This window comes from Heteronotia binoei, chromosome 12 (genome assembly GCF_032191835.1).
Source record: "Heteronotia binoei isolate CCM8104 ecotype False Entrance Well chromosome 12, APGP_CSIRO_Hbin_v1, whole genome shotgun sequence".
Classification (NCBI taxonomy): domain Eukaryota; kingdom Metazoa; phylum Chordata; class Lepidosauria; order Squamata; family Gekkonidae; genus Heteronotia; species Heteronotia binoei.
The window spans coordinates 28672804-28691979 of record NC_083234.1 but is presented as its reverse complement, the minus strand read 5'-3'; the positions used below and the strand labels follow the sequence as shown (position 1 = coordinate 28691979).

The window sequence follows — 19176 nt, the reverse complement described above, 5'->3', positions numbered from 1 at the left end:
ACAGAAGGAAGGAAGTTGTCCCTGAGAGTACAATCCGCATTTCAAAGGGGATAGTAGCAAAAGAGTCAACACAGGAAAGAATGGTTAGTGTGCCTGTCTACTTACTTGCCCTGTCATGTCATGTGGTCTGGAGGCAGAGGCAAGGGACAGCGCCTTCACTTCCTTTTTTAATTTTTTTAATTTAAAGCGCCTTGACTTCCAACAAATGGTGCCTGTCTTTTAAGCAGGCTTCCTCCCACCCCAAGGGAACAGGCTGCCCTTTCAGCCTGGAGGGCTTCCCCCAGCTCCTCTCCAAAACTTACAGCCTTTTGTAGCATCCCGTGTTTAATTTACCCGAAATGGTCAGCATTTTTCAAAGTGGTGAAGAAGACTGTAAAATAGGCTTGCCAACTCCAAGTTGGAAAAATCCTGGAGATTTGGGGGTAGAGCCTGGGGAGGGGAAGGCTTGGGGAGGGGAGGGTAATCAGCAGGGTATAATCCCATAGAGTCTTCATTTTAATGCAGCCATGCTCTGCAATCTCCAGGCACCACACAGCCCTGCTGAGAAGTGCATAAGGAACCTTGCTGGATGTGCCTAGAAAACCATCCGGGCCTCACTCCTCTTTTTACAGCTAACATCTGTAGCACAGCTGCTCCTTTGCCACTCTTTGAACTAGAATGCATTTCAGTGCACCTCAGGGTTGTTCAGTTAAGTAAAGTCTGATGAAAGCAATAGAGACTTATGCATGTTCCCCCCCTTCCATGTACAAAGGTTTTTATGCAACACAAACTCCTTTCTATGGCAGAGTTGCCAAGCAGCTGTGCGGGGAGGGGGCTCCTAATATGAATCAGAGCTATGTCATCGGGGCAGGGGGTGGTAATTTTTCTTCTTATGCCCTTTTCCTGGTCAAAACTGATCTCTCAGAATGCTTTGAGGCTCAGGAGAGAAAGGCACAATATGTCTTTTCTCCCTATCAGAACTTAAAGGACAGGGAAAGTATATTTTCAGTTGGGGAAATGGTACAGTGGAGGGAGGAGGGAGAAAAATCAAATCAATGTATAAATAGCTTCGCGAAGGAACTTGGATGATGTGGGCTCTGGCTGGCAAAAGCAGATGCAGCAAACAATTAGTTTTTATTAGGTAGAATTTTTATTATTTTGACTATATTGACTTTTGCAGATAGCAGGGAATTAATCTATGATAAGTATTTCATAATTCATAGCAAATTTAACCAGTGACACTTTTCTTGGCGTGATGATGGGGTGGAAAAAACTCCACCCTATGCCTTTTTGCGCAACAAGCTGTAGTTAAACGTCCAGGAGTGGGGCCACTAAAAGAAGGCAGGAAGCCTCAAGGATGGGAAGTCATGGCTGAGTGCTCCTCCCACCCCCAGAAGGAAAAGGATTCTAAACTGACACACTAGCTTTCAAATGCAGGGGTTTGTTTTATGTAGGTGATCCCCTCTTTACAGTTTGACATGATGCAGGCCAGTAGCAACTTGATGAAGTGCTTCTGTTACATGTATATTTTGTCTTTTATTTGATCAGACCTGCCCACATGCTTGATGTCCCAAACAGGTATGGGCCCATGTATGCAGAATGCTTTTACAGTCTTAATGGTGTTTCTTCTCTGGCCAGGGTTTGAAGCTGAAAAGCAAAACCCCAGTTAAGGGGGAATTACATTTCCCCGTGCATGTTGATGCTGATGTCATTTTAAATCATGCTTGAGGAGACAATAGAAGCAGGGTGGGAATTTATCCCAAGGAGAAGATGAAAGATCTGCACTGGCCTAATGTAATCAAAAGGGACTCCTCAAGTGACACAAAAGGCAGTGTCCTTAGGGCATTATAGGGTTGCCAAATCCAGGTTGGGAAATTCCTGGAGATTTGGGGCAGGAGCCTAGTGAAGGCAGAGACCTCAGCAGGCTATAATGCCACAGAGTTCACCCTCCACTCCTACACAGCTCTTTTATCTGGGGGAACAGATCTTTGTGATCTGGAAATCAGTTGGAATTCCAGGAGGAGGTATTTGTGAGTTTCCTGCATTGTGCAGGGGGTTGGACTAGATGACCCTGGAGGTCCCTTCCAACTCTGTGATTCTATGAGATCTCTAGGTCCCACTTGGAGGCTGGCAACCCTAGGACATTGAGCAGGTAGACAGGGCTGTTGTGGAGAGTCCCCCAACTTTCAGTTACCCTTCAATGTACACTGACTTCTCCAAGAATGATTCTAGCAAGTTCTTGAGTAAAAACCAGAGCCCCTCTTGGTTCTGCCCCCCAACCTAACAATCCCTACAAGTGTCAACAGAACCTACACATTTTTGCTTGTCCTCCCCAGAGACAGGTCTCTGGGACATCAGGGTTGAGTTGCAGGCAAAGCATGATCCGTTCTCTGGAGTCCTCGACAGCCAAATTGATTTATCTTGTATCTGCTGCTCAGGTTCTGGGCACTTCCATTCAATCTTTGTTCCTCGTAATAAGGCAGACGGCCAGGAAAGTGCAGCTTGATTTATCACTGCAGTAATTCTCAGTTGCCGTTAGAATGAGGCTTTTGTTTCGAGTTCCCCCCCACCCCGCTCTGTATAGCAAACTTTGAGCCATAAATGACAAAATTGATGGAGCCAGCAAAAATGCAAAAAGGAAAAGACCTTCCAGGCACAAACATGCCGAGAATCCCTGAGCAAACGACTGGACGGCTGCTCTGTTCACCTTCCTCTCAAAGGCAAAGGCTGGCCCTTTTCTCCTCTGCCTGATGTCTTTGAAGCTCTTCTTGGTCCTGTCAGCTAAATAAGACAGATCCTACCTTTGCAGCTCACAGGATAGTGCAGTGAAGTCACGTCGGCCTTAACCTGATTGACTCTTTGGCTTCCCACTGGCTTCCTGCACTTTACATCACAGCAGGCCTCCTTCCAAAATGCTCAGGGGAGAAGCAACAGTGTGTTTGCAACCTTCTCGAGGAAAATGATTAAGCTGGCTCCTGTGAGGTCTCCTGTTTGTGCAAGACTACCTTATGAACAGCATAGCAGCCAGGCTGCTTGTGAGTTTCTATTCCTCCCTTTGACCCAAATTGCAATTATAATATAGTGGGTTCAATGCAAGGAAGAGCCGAGGTGGTAGTGATCATAGCTCTTTATTGCAGTACAGCTTAGTATAGGACTGCATTCTGAGACTGGCTAACTGGGTCCACAAGGCCAACTATATACAACTCAGGGTTCCCGCGCAAGCATGTTATTGGAGCATTCAAACCAGCAGGGGACCCGTGATTGGAGCAGGGCAGCAGGGACTTGGATCCTGCTGCCCATTGTTCCCGAGTCCCCAAGCTCCGTCCTTCTGGCTCCAATGAGCCCGTCAGAAACACCCATATCAGTTTTCACTTTGGTCTGCATACATAACATCCATGTTTCCAGATTGTGAATTCACAGCCCCTTGAATGTTATCCTGTTGAGCATTTCCATCAAGAAGTGAGCCTCTCCAGTTGGAATTCAGTACAGGGTCTAAGTGCCATTTGTGTCTGCCATTCTCTACATTCTGAATCAAAGAAACAGATCTGGAATTAAAAAGCTACTCTAAACAAAGGTGCATTGACTGCAAAATATTTCATGGGCACATATCTTACCCCACAGCTCCTCTGACAGGACAGTTTTTCTGCTGATTCTCCCTCTCACTGCAGGCTCCTGTTTTGTCTCCTACAGTGAGCTGTACCTGGAGGCTGAAGCAGGAAAGTCTCGTTCTTCAGAGTCCAGGGATGGTTAGACACACACCAATATTTATTATAACCCTTTCTCCCATCAGCATTATCTTTGTAGTTTCACAACAACCCTATGAGGTAGACCAGTATTATTAGCTTCATATCCCATGACAGGGAGTGCAAGAATTAAAGGCTGAAAGACAGATTGCCTGTTTGAGTTGACATTTGAAACCTACTCAGATTTGTCTAAAAAATTCAACCTTTCTTTCCCTCAGAACATAGCAAAGTGGGTGTTTTGGGGTAGAATCTAGGTTAAGCTTGACATGACCAGGAAGGTCAGTGGTTAATATCTCCTGCAGGGAAAATACCATTTTGGGAGGAGTTTGCTATGCATTGGGGTGGTGCTGTGGCTCAGTGGTAAAGCATCTGCTTTGTATGCAGAAAGGCCTAGATTCCATCCCTGGGTCTCCAGCTGAAAAATTCAGGTATCAGGCTATGTCAAAGACCTCTGCCTGAAACACTAGAGCTACAGGAGATGAGAATGACCTTGATAAACTAGCAGTCTAACTCTCTAAAAGTCATTGGGAAAATGGTAGGTAAGTTAACAGCCCTCCCCCCACAGACATGCTAGCCTTCATCTGAATGCTTTTAGCCTTTTGGGGGGGTGGAATACAATACAGATCTCTGTAGCCTTGACTGAGTTATTCTGGAGGAGGGCATAGTCTGGCTCTGTCTGGCTCCCATTGCGTTGTCATTTCATCATGGCACAAAGGTGACGGCTTACCTTGGTGGTGCAACAGAAAATTTTCTGCTGCATTGTAGCTCAAAAACAAAAGTAAATAAACAAATGGAGATCCTGAAATAGCATATCCCTCAGAAAGAAAGAACAAAGGGCGTTTTCGCACTTACCTCAAGCCGGAGCGACGTCCCTCTTCACCGCGCAGCGTCTGCACGGTTTTCGCACTAATTGCTGTGGAGCACCTGGAAGAGTAATGTAAACCGCCAAAACCCGGTGCGCGGTGAAGAGGGACGTCGCTCCGGCTTAAGGTAAGTGCGAAAATGCCCACAGAAAGAAAGAAAGAAAGAAAGAAAGAAAGAAAGAAAGAAAGAAAGAAAGAAAGAAAGAAAGAAAGAAAGAAAGAAAGAAAGAAAGAAAATTTATATGTTTGTAATATAGATTGCCAGCATATGCATGGAGTGGGACATGGGTCTTATTCACTTTTAACTTCAGAACTAAACTTTCCAGTTCTTAAGAAGCTTGCAAAGCTCTTAAAAAACCTTAACCGTAACAATGTATAGGAGAAGTTTTGTGTAGGCAGGCAGTGACATTTTGCCATAGGTGATTCTTGAAGGTGGTATCAAGCAAATATGCTCATTTCTGTCCTTGTGGTGTAGTGGGGGTAATAAGAAACTGTAGCCCCTGCTCTGTTGTTTAGCAACCACTGTAAAGGAGTTTGAAAAGACACACTTGCTCAACTTCTGACTGCTTCATCAGACTGCTCGGCAGAAGATGTGGTGGTGAAAAGTGCCATCAGGTTGCAGCTGATTTATGGCAACCCTCATTGAGTTTTCAAGGCAAGAAAGGAAAAGACGTAGTTTGCCTCTGTGTAGTAACCTGGACTTCCTTAGTGGTCTCCCATTCAAGTACTAACCAGGGCTGACCTAGCTTAGCTTTCAAGATCAGTCAACCTGGGCCACCCAGGTCAGAGCATCAGAAGATACAGTCTCCCCTTTTTCTTGCTAGTGACATATTGCTGAAAGAGTGACATTTTTTAAAAAAAATATAGTAATTGAGACTGAATCTTGGATGATGAAGGAACTGTTCTAACAGAGCATGTACAAATATTGTGTTTGTTTTAATCACTGTAGCATATTATTGAAAGGTCCAACCTTTTAATCAAAAATAGACTTCATATGGTGGGGGAAGCTGAGATTGATGATACATGCTGTGTAAAGGTAGTCCTCTATGCATTATTGACACTGTGCCTGTACACTTCATCATTCCGTTCAGGCCCCCGGAGGGCAGCGGTGGTGTCTTCTCCTCTCCCTGCCTACTTCAGCATGCACTTAAAGGGGTAATGATGCACTTTCTCTTTTCCCTTGCAGACTTCTTCCCCTCCGGTTCTCCTCCCAATGGAATTGTGCATCCACATGCTGCCATGGGGAACCTTAAGGATGCTCAGCTGAATCCTAGATCGCAGCCCCTTCCTGTGTGGGAGTGGAGCACAGACTGGGTAAATGAGATGGAAGTCAAGCTCACACAGCCGGCTGAGAACTGGAGCGCCATCCCACAGTTCGGAGAAGGAAAGACAGAGCCAGGAGAGACACGGAAACTCACTTCTCCCTTGGGCAAGGGCAAGTGCTTTTGGAAAAAAGGCTGGCTGCTGTTGGGATGGGCAGGACTGGAAGGTTTTTGTTTACCACTATAGACCCACCAGAGGTTTTGCTAAATTTATAGCTGCAAGGCAGCCAATATCTTGGGGCCCAGACAGATGGTGGTCCATATAGAAATGGGGGGGGGGGGGGTGGCATTTGGCTAAAGCAGTTTGTCATGTCACACAAGTAAGAAAAAACAGCCAAATGATTGCTCCAGCTCTTGCAGGAATGGAGAAAGCCAGCATCCTTTTGTAGCTCCCTCCACTCTGCCTAGTTGTCATACTGGTGTCTAGAAAAAAACAAAGGGCAGATATTTGGGACAGGGGTCATGGCTCATTGGTTTCCATGCAGAACGGTCCAGGATCAGTCTTTGGCGACCCCAGCTGGAAGATCTCAAGTAGCAGCAGGGGGCAGAAAGGACTTCCCTTTTGCTTTGCACTTAGAACAAACAATGCTATCCTGTGTTCTTGTGTTTGAATGATATTCTCTTGGTTCACTTCATTTGCACATAGCAAACTACTATCCATCACCCCATAGCTTAGGGACAGCTAACCTGTCAACCTCAAGAGATTCTGGTGCATTTGAGAGAGGATTTTGCCAAGGGCAGCTTTTTAAAAGAAACCTCTGCAGTGCTTCCACTTGGCAAGCTGAAATCCTCTCACTTATCTGAATCTTGCCAATTGGAACTGATTTGGTATTTTGTTCCTTTGATGAGGTTGCTGACTTTGAATGTATAAGCCAGCTGAGTTGGGCCATTGGTCCATCTAGCTCCATATTACCTTTTCTGATGGCAGCATCCTTTCCATCTGGCAGCAGGGCCAGCCCTAGACTGTCTGGCATCCTAGGCAAGGCTGACTTCTGGCACCTTCCCCTCCCCTGCACTGATAACTTCACCAAGTCACATGGGGGGGCTGTGCTCAATTTGGTATCCCCAGAAGGCAGCACCCTAGGCAACCACCTAGTTTGCCCAATGGCAAGGCCAGCCCTTTCTGACAGAAAACAGTCATTCCCAGTGCCAGCTATTTATGAGACTGTGTTTAACTGGAAATACTGGGGTCTAAACCTGGAGCCTCATGGATGGACAGCATGTTCTCTGCCTCTGAGCCACATCTCCATCCTGTATGAACAGCCTCTTCAACAGAAGCTTAATCTGCTGCAACAAGAAAGTGATAATGTTTAGCTTCTGGCTGAAAAGCTTTCCCTGGGAGGGTTATCAGCAAGCCTGGAGAAAAATGTCCTGACCCTTTAATAGAAACGTAATGTGTAGAAATGGGCAGTGGAAGCTTTTCATGGCCTGCAGCGAAATAACTTCCCCTGGTAAATAACATCCCATTAAGCCTCTGTTCAAGCAGCAAGACATTTTTCTCCAGGCCTGTTGGCAACTCTATTCCCTGATGATTTCTGCTTTATCAGAAGCCCAGGAGCAGCCCCAGCTGTTGTTTTTCACCCTCTCTGCCATCAGCTGGCAACACTGAGCCAGCCTGACTGTCTGCCTCGTGCATGAAAGTTTAGGACATCGTCAAGCAAACTTATTTCCTTGTTGGTTTTTGATGGAAGTTGCCAGCTCTTCAAGGAAGGGGTTAATTCCTCCATGTCGTTCCTGTTAGGGTTCTGCCAAGGGCTCTCTTAGTGAGTCCAGCCCTTCCATGCTGCTTCAGGAGTGCAAAGGGGGTGGGGAGGGAGAGCCATTGATTTCCAATGCTGTTCCTGACTGACAGGAGCCTTGATGGCCTCCCACACCTTTGTGCCTCAGCGAGCAGGAAAGAGAAGTTCGATTAGCAATGGGATCCAGTGCGGCCTTCGCCCTCTGCCACATCCACTTTAGTTCAGTACATTGAAAGAGGGATGGCTGCTTCTCAGTAGTCCTTCTCAAGCGTCACATTTTGGTGCTGCCAGCTCGCATACTGGGGGAGTTGCACTAACCATGATTCTCTCTATACACATCTTGCGTGACTAGGCCAGCACATGTGTTTTTGAGCCTTGTTATGGTACCTGGGTTGCCAGTCAACATGCCAAAGCTGGGAAAGGTGTACATTTTGTACAAATGTATACAAAAATCCATCAATACTGAGAATATCGGACATAGTGCACTCTCCCAGTATATGAGATTGAGTGGCAAGACAGAGAATTGGCATATTTTGGAAAGACAGGCCTATTAAGCAATTCCCTTTTATAACAAGATTGGTGTTAACGTTTTGATGGGAAGTCATCTCTGCCAGTGGTCTGTCATCCTGACTTCTGGGAACTCTAAACCAGCCAACCAGGCACTACAGAAGTTTCCAAATCCTACTGACAGTGGGATTTGAATTACTTTTATCTATATTAATGAATAGGGCTATTTGTGTATTGATTGTTTAACGTCTGAACGCTCATTCCTCCTATAGACAGAGATCTAAACACATCTAGACGTAGTAATGCAGGTTCTATATTGAACTCACCTTTGTTCTTGGCAGTCTGTGATACAGGAGGGGATAGAAATAAAATAAATAAAAAATAAAAAAGTGATCAGCACCAATCAGTCCGGGTGACCCAGTGCAAAGCAGGAGAGAATTCTTACGGCTTGAATGACAGGCATTTTAGACAAGTAGAGCAGTTTCTCCAACCCTGCTATGGCAAGCTGTAGTTGCCAGATTTTCTGTTTTACACCACCTTTTAAAGATACAGGAGCCAATTTAAGGCCATCAAGTCATCCAACCAGTGATAGCTGTGAGACACAAAATGACTTGAATTGTAGCTGGAGGGTCTAGAAATATGAAGGACCCATGGCAGGTACAAGAACTGGCAATTCTAGCACAGAAGGGGATACCTGGAGTAGTTTGGATCTTTCCCTACATGACAGCAATATACGAAAGTAAAACAAAGTTTGAAAATGCATGTATGTACGTATTGCTTCACTTTTCTATCCCGCCCTTTCCAAATGGGCTTAGGACAGGTCACATCAAGAATAAAACAATTACATTAATAAAAACATAAGATCAAACATGTCATTTATTAATTAAAAAAATAAGAAATTACAATTTAAGATGGCGTCTGTTGCAGAAACTGGTCCCTGGCTGAACAATAAATAGATGATACTACCCATGAATGGTCCAGTATGTGGCAGGAGGTCATATGGATGCTAGATGCTCACTGCCTCAAATCTTTTGTTTTACTTGTTTGTTTACGTAATCTATACCTCTCCCTTCCTTTCTTCTCAGGAGGACCCAAAGTAGCTTCCATGGTTCTCCTCTCCTCCATGGCATCAGCCAAACAACCCTGCTTATGTTAGGAGGGAATTCAAACCTGAGTCTCTCATATCCTAGTTCAGGCATGCCAAACTGTGGCTTGGGAGCCACATGCGGCTCTTTCACACATATAGTGTGGCTCTCAAAGCCCCCACCAGCCCATCAACCAGCTTGGAGAAGACATTTTTCACTTTTAATCACTTCTCCAAGAAAAGCTAGCGAGCAGCTTGGAAAATGCATTTAAAGTTAAAGTTACTTTCTTTCTACCTCTCTCCCTTCTCCCATCTATTTTCTTTCCTTCCTTCCTTCCTTCCTTCCTTCCTTCCTTCCTTCCTTCCTTCCTTCCTTCCTTCCTTCCTTCCTTCCTTCCTTCCTTCCTTCCTTCCTTCCTTCCTTCCTTCCTTCCTTCCTTCCTTCCTTCCTTCCTTCCTTCCTTCCTTCCTTCCTTATTGTGGCTCTCAAATATCTGACATTTATTCTATGTGGCTCTTATGTTAAGCAAGTTTGGCCACCCCTGTCCTAGTCCAATACTCTAACCACTACACCATGCTTGCAAGAGAAGGAGTAGGTTTCCCTTGATCTTATGGGCGCTGTCCAATAACTTTTTTCTTAAGCTTGTTTTAGTGCTTTATATAGACCATGGGGAAAGAATAGATCAGAAAGCATGAACCAGAGTTGCCTTGCTCCTGCCTCTATAACAACAGCTAGACATGCAGAGATTTAGCTTGTGACTTTTCCAACTGTGGAAATAAGCGGTGAGCAACACTTCACCCACTACTGTTCTCTGTGTTAAAAGAGTTAGTAGAAACTTGGGCAGCTCAAGAGACAATTCTACTGACAAGGCTGCCAGCTCTGTCTCCAAAGAATGTCTGCTTGCTGCAGAGTACATTGTTTTGGATTGTTGGGGGGAGACATCTGGGGCCTGTAGGCCATTGGCCACTGGTAAACAAAGCCCTGCTCTAGGGAAACTGCCCTTGTGTGCTCTGGAAGTAGGCCTGCAGGGGAAAATGTGCAGGATCCTTTTTTCTGGCTTGTCAAAAAGATGGCTTGTGGCTTTGCCCAGAATTCCTGTCCCATGCCCTGGGATGTGAGTGGGCTGGAACAATAACCTTTTGAGGGATTGGTTAGGACCACCCCAGGCATTATTAACAACAGATTGTTTCTTTTCAGGTGCCTGCATGTCTGACTCGATCAGCAACCGAGACGGAGCCATTAGTGTTAGCCAGGCCTCTCTCCCTAGCACCCAGAACGCAGGGTCAGGAGACTTTGCCGTTCCCAAAAGAAGCAAGGAAGCTGTGATGGGAAAGCCCGCCATTCAGAAACAAGGGCTGGAAAGTAGTCCTTGAGAAGCTGGCATCGTACAGGAATGGAAACCTAGAGTCTACCAAGCAGATGCCTCCCATATGCCTTCACCAACCAGACTCTCTTGGGATCTGAATGCTGTGGTATGAGCCAGCTGGCCAGGATAGCTCTCTGAATCTAGGCCTCAATCAACACACCTCAGTTGACTGTACTGTATTCTCGGGAATGATTTCCACTGATGTTCCTTCGACCACTGAGGGAGAAAGTCTATGATTCCTCCAGCTGTTGTTGTCCACTGATGTTCTGCCATATTTGATTAGGATACGGCTTACTTGAGTCACCTCCTTGCTAGGAGCAATGGATGTGCTTTCTGGCTGTGTGAGGGCTATTGCCCCAACATGTGCCAATTCTTAGCTTTCTGGCTGCTTCAGACTGTTGCTTATTTTGTGATTCCAGACTGCCATGTCCTGCTTTTTCTCCTCTGTCACCTAGCATCTCTTGTCAGAGCAATCTAGGCTTATCATGTTTTGAGCCCACCACTGTAGCTGCCCCCTGAGCTGCAGTTTCTAGCTGTCTAGTACATTTTAATCCGACCTTTCTACCAAGAATGTTAGGGCAGTGCACAGAGCTCTTCCTTCCCCATTGTATCCTCACAACAGCTTTGAGAGGTAGGTTAGGCTGAGAGAGGATAACTGGTCCGTGGTCACCCAGTGAGTTTCATGGTTAAGCTGGGATTTGAACCCAATTCTTCCAGATCCTGTTTTGATATTCTAACCAGTACAGCATGTAGTTGGCAGGTGAGCCGGTTTTGTTCTTTGTTGCCATTCACCTGCTGATTTCTGCAGATCAAATCTCTAGCAGAAGGAGGCCAGAACATTTGGGGGGGGGGGCGTGTTTGGAGGTGGAGATAAGTGCAGGGAAGATGAAGGAAAGTTCCTTGGGCATTTTGCTGTTGGCTTCCTTCCCAAGATAGATCTGTGCCGCCATCTGGCTTGGCTCCTTACCAGGGCATTTCTAAGGGGGGGTGGGGGAAATGTCCCACTGTTTCTGATCTCCTGCTTACAATTATGGCACACGATTGTGCATTTGGGAGGCCACTTGTGGTTGAGGCTGAATTCTCCTTGCTGCTGTTTCCAGCCAGCTTGGGATGATTTTATTATTATTATTATTAAAAAATAGAATCCACTAAGCAGGAAAAGGAAATAATTCTTGCAAAAAGGTTTGGACAAGACTTTTGCTGTTTTGGTTTTTTCATATTCATGCCGTCCACAAAACTGCAAATGCTTCTGTCCTTTGGAATGTCTGTCCTACTAATCACACCTGATATGGCTCTCCTACTAACAGGTTTGTGGCCTTATTTTGTAAATAAACTGATTTCCCCCCCAAAACTGTGTTATACATTCTTTGGGGTCAAACCAAGTACTGTATATGGGCCATGCAATCTTGGTGTTCATTTTGCTGGTGCAATGAAACCTTCATGTTCAGAGGCAGTATTCCGCTATAGACCAGCTGCATAATAGTGTAATAATAGGATTACTCTTTTATTTTTTTATTGGACTTTAAACCACATAGTACTCAAAGTGTGAAATGCAATGTGTAGTTTGGTCTTAACATCTAAGTCAAGATACTGTAGGTTGTCCTTTGATTCAGAGTATCTGAATGTAATTCATTTTATCTTTAATCCAGATCAGCAATTTCAGATCTTAACTTTGGTTAGGATGAGAGGGGACAGAGTGATACTGGATCCAATAAGAGCCAGGGTGAGACCAGAGCACAGTCAGAAGGCACAAAGCACCATCACTGCAGCTAAGGAGGTCTGGATATGTTCATATCAGCAGGTGCTTTACCTTTGGCCAGAGGAAGTTTCCCCACCCAAAGGAGCCTTCCTTTATACAAGTGGTTTTTCTGTCCAACGCAGACCCACATAAGCTGGTGTAAGGCTCAAAGAAGAGGTCAGGTACATGCCTATATTTTCAACCTGTCCATACTGGCTGTCATGTCTGATCACTTCCGGACGGATAGTGAGATGCTAGTCCAGGAGCACTTTACAGGCCAATAGCAATTAGGGGAGGGGTTCCTTTCCTTTTCCTGTGGCTCAGTGGTAGAGCCTCAGCTGGACACGCAGAAAGTCTCTGGTTTAATCCCCAGCATCTCCAGAGCCCCATGGTGCAGAGTGGTAGAGCTGCAGTACTACAGTCTGAACTCTGTTCACGACCTGAGTTCGATCCCAGTGGAAGCTGGTTTCAGGTAGCCGGCTCAGGTTGACTCAGCCTTTCATCCTTCCGAGATCGGTGAAATGAGTACCCAGCTTGCTGGGGGGGAAGTGTAGATGACTGGGGAAGGCAATGGCAAACCACCCTGTAAAAAGTCTGCCGTGAAAACGTGAAAGCAACGTCACCCCAGAGCCGGAAACGACTGGGGCTTGCTCAGGGGACTACCTTTTTTTTTTTTTTTTAAATAATCTCCAGTTAAAAGGACCAGGCTGTGAAAGACAAGACCTTGGAAAGCCACTGCCAGTTGGAGTAGACAATATTGGCCTTAATAGACTGATGGTCTGATTCAGTATAAGGCAGTTTCATGTGTTCATGTGCATTTTGGAGTATAAGCTTTCAAGAATCAAAGCTCCCTTCGTCAGATGGAAGATTTCTTGAGAATGATGTATACCAGGGGTGTCAAACATGTGGCCCGAGCAACTGGCTCTTGTCTGCTTCCTTCTCCCTTTCTCTTGCTTCCTTCTGCATCACAGCTTGCTTTGCCAGGCTTACTCAATTGCACAAGAGCTACAGAGGAAAACCTTGATTTCCTCCCTTGGTTGAGGCCCCCCTTCCCCCCGGTCCACTGGGGAAGAAGGGAAAGAGCCAGAGCTTCCTTTGCCCAGTTTCCTGGATCCCAGTGGAAAAAAACAAAGAAAGCACCTTTAAAACCAACAAGTGCTAATGTTTTAAGCATGTTTTATTTTAAGTAAAAAAATAAATCTTTAGCCATGTTTGTCTGTGTCTTTTAAAAAGTTTATATCTCTGCTACCTAATCTTAAATAGGTACACACATGGCCTGGCCTGGCCTGACAAGGTCTCATTTATATAAGATCTGACCCTCATAACAAATGAGTTTGACACCCCTGATTTATACAATGCGTTGAGTTCCGGTATAGAAGAAAAAAGTCAGGACAGAAATGAAGTCATAAACCCAAATGGTGGATGGTGCTTTGACTCCAGGGGCGGGTGAGCTATTTCTGATTGATAAGGGTCACTCCCCTTTGGTAGCTCATGGGTGGCTGTCTGGGAGCAATTCCAGCTCCTGAAATCAAGTCCTTTGAAATGTCGACCTCATGGTTCACCCTCCAGCTGCCCTTGCTCTTAGCTCAAGGAGCCTTCCTGCCCCATTGGAGCCTCCTTTGCTGCCTTCCCTGGGCTCTGTGCTAAGGCAGAGCAAAGTTTCGGGGTTGTCGTTTGGTATTCCAGTCATCCCCGCGGCACTCAATGAGCCAGGCAGGTCAGGGAGTTAAGTGCTTGTGCACAGTTGGAGAAGAGGGATGGATAATTTTATGGCAACAATGATAATTTTACAAGCAGAGCTTTTACTTCTTAAGATGAGCTAATTGGATTTGGTGTTTCAGGACACTGGCTGAGCATGGGGAGAGATGGGCATCTAGTTCCACTTCTGTGAGCAGCAGGGACAGATTAGCCAAACTGCATCTTTTACCGGGAGGGGACAAGGCGTCATGTGCTTGGCTGCCGATCCCTTTGCCTGCTTTCAGCAGTATCTTGTGGTGCCAATTAAAGGCTATTTCCCTGTTGCTGGAAACCAAATGGCTGAACCCCAAATCTCCCAGGTGGGACAAGGAAGAGGATGCATCCTGTGGAGGATGCATCCTGTTTAAAATGCATACATATATAACCACATGGTCCTGAACATTAATGAGACAGGCAGAGTGCGCAGCTTGCCATTTTGCATGCTGGTGAGGCTCATTTTGAAATGCTGAGAACAGATTTTAGGATAAGTAGTTTTTTCTAGCTTTAAATGAATGGTTTTTTTTGAACAGCTCAGGATTGGCCATTGCTGAGCAAATGAAGACAACCTACAACAGGGAGAGATGAACCAATGAGGAATGGAGAATAATCCTTGATACGAGAATGGAATGGTTACTTTTTAAAATCTGTGACAAGTTGACAAATATGGGGGTGAGAGGCAGGCCAGCTGACATTCAAGATTGGCTTTGACTCAATTGACCAAGCTGGAATTTCATCAGTGGCTCAGTGGTAGAGCCTCTGCTTGGCATGCAGAAGGTCCCAGGATCAGTCCCTGGCTTCTCCAGCTTAAAGGATCAGGTAGTAGCTGATGTGAAAGACCTCAACCTTGAGAACCTAGAGAGCTTCTGCCATTCTGAGTAGACAATACTTACCTTGATGGATGAAGAGACTGACTCAGTATAAGGCAGTTTCATCTGTTCTGTTCATCTTGGGCATCCCACATCCAAACTCAACACTGACTACCATCTGTTGTACCACTGGGCATCGCTTGAAGGTGTTCCATTTCAGAGAAAGGTGAACCAATGAGGAATGGAGAATAATCCTTGATAGAAGAATAGAATGATTGCAAGCAGGTCCCTGTTTTAATCTGTGACATGTTGACACATATGGGGGTGGGAGGCAGGCCAGCTGATTTACTGAAGATTATCTTTGACTCAGTTGACTGAGATAAAGTTTCATCTGTGGCTCAGTGGTAGAGCATCTGCTTGTTATGCAGAAGGTCACAGGTTCAACTCCCAGTGTCTTCAATTCAAGGGATCAGGGAGCAGGTGATGTGAAAGATCTCAGCCTGAGACCCTAAAAATGGCTGCCAGCCTGAATAGACAATACTGACCTTGATGGACCAAGGGTCTGATTTGGCAAAAGGCAGCTTCACGTATCTGCTTACAAATTATCCCCACTGGCTAAATTTCTTCCAGTCTGCAATGCTTCTCAGCACTGTATGAACAGACATTGAGCAGTTACGAAAAATCTGTATTCTGAAAGTTATTTGGAAAGGAATGACTCACTGATGCACAGAGACAGAGATTACCTCTTTTGAAACATTCCACAGACCAGAATCAAGCCCTCTCATTTAGAAGATGGGGATGAATCATTAATAATAATACTGATAAAAACCCCACCCCTAGAGCCTTTGTATTTCAAAGGCCTTGGCTACAGAGCCTTTAAAATGCCCTTGGAACAAAGGATGCCAGAGTTAATTTTAGGGGGGAAATAACTGCAGGGTTCTGGGGACAGAGCCAGGAAGGGTGGGCACTGATGGGTCCAGAGCAGATCCAGACTGGAATCTGACAAACCACAGCAGAATTTGTTAATCACAGCATTCCTCTAGATCTCAAAGGAGGGATATACAATAGGTTAAAAAAAGATAATTGATAAAAACGTATCCTATTTCTTCCACAGGATGTTTACCTCATGAGAAGATGTGAAGCAGGAAGAGGTTCATTCTTCTTGTGAGGTAATGATTCTCACTGAAGACCCTGGCAGAACCTGGAGCAGTATGGTGACCCACAGATCCCCCCACCTATCCACCCACAACTGGCTTGTCTTACAAGCTTTTGAATTTCTCGCAGTTAAGTTACTCTCCAGCCTAGAATGCGGGACAGCGTTTTTAAAAAATTTGCTTCTGAGAGATCTGTGAAATCATCAAAATGGCCACTGCCAACTATACTCTGAGTTCCCTTCTCTGTGTAATCCACACCAGGGATTTTTTTTTAGCAGGAACTCCTTTGCATATTAAGCCACACACCCCTGATGTAGCCAATCCTCCTGGAGCTTACAGTAGGCCCTGTACCAACAGCCCTGTAAACTCTTGGAGGATTGGCTACATCAGGGGACGTGGCCAAATATGCAAAGGAGTTCCTGCTACAAAAAAATCCCTGAACCACACCATGGTCCAGGTTCTCAAAGACCTCCAGCTGCCAGATACAGGAGAAAAATGGGATATTTGCCACACAATGTGAGAGGTTATCAATAGCTGCTTACTGCCTAGTACATCTTGAGAGTTGTCCAACACAAAACCCAGGCAACAAGACCTCTTGTCTCCCTTGCTGTAGCATATAGGCAGCTGCTGCCCACATTTCAGCCTTTGTACTGCAAAGTGAGGGACATCACAAAGGCATACTTGAAACTGGCCTAGTTGCATGGACAATGCACACTTTCTCATTGGGAGCCAGACAGTCCTCATGGTTGCTCTGTGTTTGCATCAAGCCTTGTCCCAGAAGCCTTTGCCATCACTGAGCTGGCTGGGACATAAGAATTGCTGGTTGTTTTGCTCCCCTGCCCCAGCTGGGGAATCCCAAACAGCCAGTTTCACATTCAGCAGGAGAGGTGAGTGACTTCATTGATGGCAGATGTCCCAAAGTTGCCGTTGAGCCTCCTAAGCTCACAGAGCTTCCTGCCAGCAGATGCTAAACTCATCACTGCCTGTTGCATTACGCTTCTGTTCTGGGGTGGAAGGGATGTTTATGTAATACACTGAAGGAAGTGGGGCCTCGACTGCACTTAAAGAATACATGGGGTTTGGGTTTCCAAGATCCCTGCTAAGCAGCTGTCTGTGTTTATTTAGGCCCCTTCTATTTTCAACAGGAACCTTCCCCCCCCAGAGTTGCCAGATTATACCAGACAGGGCCATAAATGCTGCCAAGCTGCTATGGATGCCTAGCTATAGGGTTGCCAACTCTGGCTTGGGGAATTTGTGGAGACTTTGGGTGGGTACTCCCTAGAGAGGGTAGATCAAGCTGGGTCTGTCTGTAACCATGGAAGAAGAAGAAGAGGAGGAGGAGATTGGATTTATATCCTACCCTTCGCTAGCCAGAGGAGGCTCAGAGCAGTTTACAATCTCCTTTCCCTTCCCCTTCCCTCTCCACAACAGACACCCTGAGAGGTAGATGGGGCTGGGAGAACTCTCCCTGAACTGATCTTGAGCAGAACAGCGTTGAGAGAGATCCAAGGTCACATCAACAGGTGTGTGTGGAGGAGTGGGGAATCAAACCCAGTTCTTCCAGATAAAAGTACGGACACTTAACTATTACACCAAACTGTCCGTAGTGGAAGAAAAGAACAAGAGTCCAGTAGCACCTTAGAGGCTAGCAACATTTGCGGCAGAGGATGAGCTTTCGTGAGTCTAGCTGTATCTGAAGAAGTGAGCAGTGACTCCCAAAAGCTCCTCCCCTGCCACAAACGTTGTTAGTCTTTAAGGTGCTGCTGGGCTCTTGCTCTTCTTTACTCCTCGGGAGGGCAGAGTTTGGAGATGGAAGTGATGCTGTAGCCTCCAAAGCTGCATTTCATCCAGGAGGACTGATCTCTGATTTCAGGCTCGACCTCAAGGTTGGTAACCCTAGATACTGCTGCTAATCTTGCAGAGAGGGCGGGATAGAAATCGAAAGTAAATAAAACAAAAATACGGTAAATAAAATATCCAGGTGGAGCCTGGAGATCTCCCAGAATTACAGCCCAGAAGATCAGAGAACATTCCACAAGATGAGGCTCTGGTCCTCTTGCAGGATGCTTTGGATAAAAGGGAATGCTTTTTCATCCCCTTCTCATGTCCTTTTTATGCCACTTGCCTGAGTTATGTTTGATTAATAATTTTTTTGAATGCAGAAAATAAATCTCCTACAAAGTATATTACAAAAAAGGATAAACTTAGCATTTATTCAAGTAGATCCCATTCACATTCAGGTTGCAGTCAAAGGAGAGAAAGAAGCCAAATGTAAAGAGTTCTTCCCCTATCAGCTTGTCTGGCACCATGTGTGTGGGAGTATGAAGGCTCCTGTATCTATAGGAGAGACCTGCAGAGACACAATGTGTCTCCAAGGAATGCCATGTCCAGAGAGATAAATCCAGGTGGGCAGCCGTGTTGGCCTGAAGCAGTAAAACAGATTTTGAGTCCAGTGGCACCTTTAGGCCCAACAAAAGTTTATTCAAGGCATGAGCTTTCATGTGCATGCACACTTCTTCAGACACATAGAAATGGAAGCGAATGTTAGCTTCCATTTGTATGTGTCAGAAGAAGCAGGACAAAGTTGGAGTCCAGTGGCACCCTTAAGACATACAAAGTTTTAATCAGAATGTAAGCTTTTGTGTGCATGCGCACTTTGTCAGACAATGCAGTGGGGTACTTTGCCTGATGAAGTGTGCATGCACACAAAAGCTTACATTCTGAATAAAACTTTGTCGGTCTTAAAGGTGCAACTGGACTCCAACTTTGTTCTGTTGTTTCAGACCAACACGGCTGCCCATCTGGATCTGTCTGAAGAAGCATGGATGCACATGAACACTCATACCTTGAATAAACTTTTGTTGGTCCTAAAGATGCCACTAGCCTTCAGATATGTTAGGAGAGAGAGGGCAGAGTGAGAGAAAGGAGCGTCAGAGGGCAGCTCCCAGATTAAGACAAAGAGAGGCATCCCATTCATCCCATCTCTCCCATTCAAGGAGAGAACACCCATAATGCACACCTACAGTGATGTTGCTTCCCCAGTTTCCAGGATCACTGAGTCGTTCACTACAACATCATGCGATACATTTAAAGCAGCTTCTTCCCAGATCGGCACAGTCATGCTTACAGACAAAGTC

The 19176-nt window shown here is 45.6% G+C and overlaps 1 protein-coding gene across 1 annotated transcript in view; it reads left to right on the top strand.

Annotated features, from left to right (window-relative positions):
• The window catches only part of ROBO4 (roundabout guidance receptor 4), a 106018-nt gene extending 94063 nt beyond the window's left edge, over nt 1–11955 (top strand). The window contains exons 19-20 of the mRNA XM_060250928.1: nt 5772–6020; nt 10436–11955. Of these exons, the coding sequence (XP_060106911.1) occupies nt 5772–6020; nt 10436–10611 (425 nt within the window). The 3' untranslated portion in view covers nt 10612–11955. The remainder of the gene's footprint in view (nt 1–5771; nt 6021–10435) is intronic.
• The last annotated feature ends 7221 nt before the right edge of the window (nt 11956–19176 follow it).